Source organism: Centruroides sculpturatus, unplaced genomic scaffold, assembly GCF_000671375.1.
Source record: "Centruroides sculpturatus isolate CEXI.00-Female unplaced genomic scaffold, Cexi_2.0 scaffold606, whole genome shotgun sequence".
NCBI lineage: Eukaryota > Metazoa > Arthropoda > Arachnida > Scorpiones > Buthidae > Centruroides > Centruroides sculpturatus.
In genome coordinates, this window is record NW_019384730.1 from 194460 (window position 1) to 198575 (window position 4116).

Consider the following 4116-nt stretch of genomic DNA (forward strand, 5'->3'; position numbering starts at 1 on the left):
AGAAAGTTTAAACAATACAATAAATTAACGTAATTGATAAATTCTATGGATAAGAATCGGAATAATTTCTTTAAATCAGGCGAATAAATAAATTTAAACAATTTAATTAAATTATAGAATCAATTAATTAATTAAAAATACGGAAAATTAAATTAGAAAATATTTTGAAATAATTAAATTAGGCAGACTAATGAAAATTATAATTTAATTTAACTGAATCTAAAAACGAAATCGAAGTTCGAGTTTCAAAAATTATTGAAGAGTTTATGTTTTTGCATTTTTATTTTTTATGTTATGATTTTTGAAATATTTCGTAAAAGATTTATAATATTTATATTTTAAATATTACTTTAAAATATTTTTTTTAAAAAATACTTTGTTCAAATAATAATTTATTTGAAATAGAACGGAAAAAAAATGAAAACCGTAATTCCTATACTGTATTTACTTTCAATTAAAAATATGTTTATTTTATAACATATATTTGACCAAGATAATTAAATACTGAACTATGTAATGGGGATTTAATTTTATACATGGTGTTATTTTGTTTGTTATATCACTATCACATTGTATAATTTAAATAGTTTTTGTTGCACCTCCAATGAAAGAGATTCCTTAAATATAATTGATTTATTTTGAACTTCATTAATAACTTGATTAATTTAAATTTTAATATAAATTAATTAGTTTGCAATATTTAATTAATATGTCTGAGCAATAATTGATATAAAATCGCTAGAATAGAAAACAGTCTCAAATTTTTTATTAGCTTCTGTATCTTGATTAATTTGCTAAAATGAAGGAAAAGCCACAGTTTACATTAAAATATAAATTTGGAAAATTGTCAGGAAAAAATATAAAAATTAAAATGAAGTAAGCATTTTGAATGTAAAAAATATCAAAATTTTGAAAAAAGTGTAAATAAAAACTAAAAAATTCCGGATTTTTTCATGTTAAAGTTGTATAGAATAATCTAAGATTTTCGAAAATATTTGTTGTGAGATTTGGTAGATGCAATGGAGCCTCAGGTGTAATGTGATAAAAAAGAAAAGAAAAAAGAAACACTGAAATCAAAGATCAATAATAGAAATATCTTGCTACTAATACTACTGAAAATGTGAATGCATCACTCTTGACGTTTCATTCGGTATTTCGGAAATTATTAAATTTTAATTATTTTAAAAATAATGTGAGAGATAACAAGACAGAAATTATGTGCATTTAGAGCAAAAGGTTCTATATAATAAATTATTTTACTCACTTAGAAGGCAGAAATAATATTACTATTGATTTAGATGTAAAATATTTTGTTTAACTGTAATAGTCGAAATTATTTCATAGGAAACGTTTTATCAAAAACTATGGAAATTATCAGAGTACGTTAACAGTCTTCACGAGCAAAAGACAAACACGTTAATTATGCGCCTATTCAGATAACAATTTAAAAACAAAGGTTTATAAATCTAAAAACATCATGTATTAAGCAAGAGAAAAATACCAATATTTAAATGTCACAGAATAAACAACAGTTACTCAAACACAAACCAGCATTCGTATATAATTTACAATCTCCATCCACTTTAAAACAAATATAATGAGCCAGCAGATTAACTTCAAAAACACCAGATAATGCACAAACAATAACTGACAGTGAGATAATAGCTAATGCTCTAAATTCTGATCCAAACCAGAACCGTTTAGAGCAAAAAACAGATTACTGTGCCATCAAATTTAGAAAACACATACTGTTGGAACTTAAGTTCAACATGGCATTAGCACAATTGTTGGCATTGACCTCCAAAGACATACCATTCTTGAATATTAGAACATCTCTGAGAGATATTTTCTTTAAGATAGGCAGATAAGTTGTAAAAAATGAATAATACATTTTGTTGACACGCACATTACTTTTGTTGTAGAGATGTAGCAGCGATTAAAAAATGCAATGGTTCAACATTCAAAGATCAGATAAAAACAGTTCAGCACAAACACGAAACTTATATGGGAAAATTGTCTTCAGGAAAACATTGAATAAACTTGAACAAATTTAATCATTCTAAGTAATATTGTGATGCAATATTAACATTGTAAGTATTTACTAGAAAATAATATGAGCTTGAATATTATGAAATCTAAAGTTGTTGTTTTCCGTAATGGTGGTAAACTTGCTAAATTGGATAAATGGTGGTTTAGGAATGATGTAATACAGATAGTTTCTCAATATAAATATCTGGGTGTTGTATTCAGATTTAATGGTAAATTTAAATATCATATTCAGACTGTTAAAAAGAATGCCTTTGTTAAAACTGATAAAGTTATTCAAATGTGTAGATCGGCGAAATTGCGAAATTTGAAAGATTGTCTAAGGATTTTCAATTCAATTGTTAAATCATCTATGTTATATGCATCTGAGGTTTGGGGATACCAATATGACGAATTGGATCCGGTTCTGGTTAATTTTATAAAAAAGTTATTTGGTTTGTCTCGTTGCACCCCAAATTATTTGATTTTTATGGAATGTTCGTTATTACCTTTGTCTTTTACATTATTGAATAAATGTTTGAACTGGACTTTTAGGACTATTGCATTGGATGAAAAACGATGGAGTAGAATTTGTTTGTGTTATGTGCTTAATAAGAAGGACTTTCTGTGGTCTAAAAGTCTAAGGGAAATTTGTGTTAATAATGGTATTAATTTTGAGGAATTATTAAATAAGCATGATAGTTGTTCTATTTTGAAATTAAATTATTTTGATAATTTTATTCTGGATTTGAATCAACGAGTTAATGCAAGCTCTTATAATGATTGGTATAAGCACTTAAATAAGTCTTTTTTTGACTGTCCGCTTTATAATAATAATTTTTCTTTTAATATTGGTGCCACAGTAATGCAAATCAGATGTAATTCCCTTAATTTTTTACAGAATTATCGCAGAGAAATTTGCATGTATTGTAAGGATGATCAGCTATTGGATGCTTTTCACGTGATTGCTAAATGCTCTAAGTTAGAAAAAATTCGGGAAAGTGTGTTTGGAACTTCTATTATTCCGTTGGAGAATTTTTTGGAACTTATTACTAATATAAGTAATTTCGATTTAATTAATTTTGTTCAAAAAATTAAATTATTTTTTAGGTAATCTTTGTTGATTTTTTATTTTGTTTTAGTGATCCCTTGTACGGAGTGACGTACATCGTTGTTTATTTTGCATATTGGAGTATTCGTTTTTGCCGAAAGGTGGCATTTGTTTTTTCCTTAAAAGTGTGCTTGTGGCTAAGAAGTGTTGGGAGACTATCCACATTTTGGATAAGATAATTGAATCCTTTTTCTTTTATAGGTGGGTGTAATTAATGTTTTTTTCTTTATATAATGATGTTTTTGGTTGGATAGTTCTCCCCATGATGAATTTTGTTATTATGTTATATGTTTATATTTGGATATTTGGCTTTCAGATATTTATTTTTGATGTTTTTTGATGTTTATAATAATACTTGTATAATTTTTGTTTTGATTTATGTATATGTTAATTTTCTCTGTAATAATGGATGGATTATGATATTTTTTTGTAATGTACACGTAACGAATTATTGTATACCCCGCATCATGGGCTCTGCCTAGTATGTCTAAATAAATAAAACATTGTAAGTAAAAATTATTTAAATATTGATAAACTTTTTATAATTGAAAATAGGCAGGCTATTATCAATAATATAGATGAGATGAGACTATGCTATTGTATGAACACTGAAACACAAATTTATATCGAAGAAATTACTACGTTAAAAAATACACATCGTAATATATTCTAAAATACTAAAACTAAAGCTAGTAGGTCAATTTATTCATAAAGAAAGAAAAGGAGAGAACTTGTAGAAATGAATAACACATCACAAACAAACATATTAAGATGATATTTACTTTTCAAATAACTCTGTTTTTGGATTAAGTATTAAATCTTTTTATGGCTATAAAAACATTTTATTTATTGCTCACATTACAAATGGATAGTTATAGATTTAAAAAAAACAAACATTTTAACCGGGACAAAAAATAATAATACGAATAATTTTTTCAAGATGTTTAATAGGCTCTACTTAAAACAAGAATATCATGTTC

The 4116-nt window shown here is 25.5% G+C and overlaps 1 protein-coding gene across 1 annotated transcript; it reads left to right on the forward strand.

The window, feature by feature from the left end:
* Window positions 1-1878: 1878 nt before the first annotated feature.
* On the forward strand, window positions 1879-3632 carry LOC111628194. The gene is made up of 2 exons (XM_023371935.1): window positions 1879-3086; window positions 3168-3632. Exons 1-2 carry the CDS (start codon window positions 2114-2116, stop codon window positions 3185-3187), a joined length of 993 nt encoding a protein of 330 aa, XP_023227703.1. The 5' UTR covers window positions 1879-2113; the 3' UTR covers window positions 3188-3632.
* The last annotated feature ends 484 nt before the right edge of the window (window positions 3633-4116 follow it).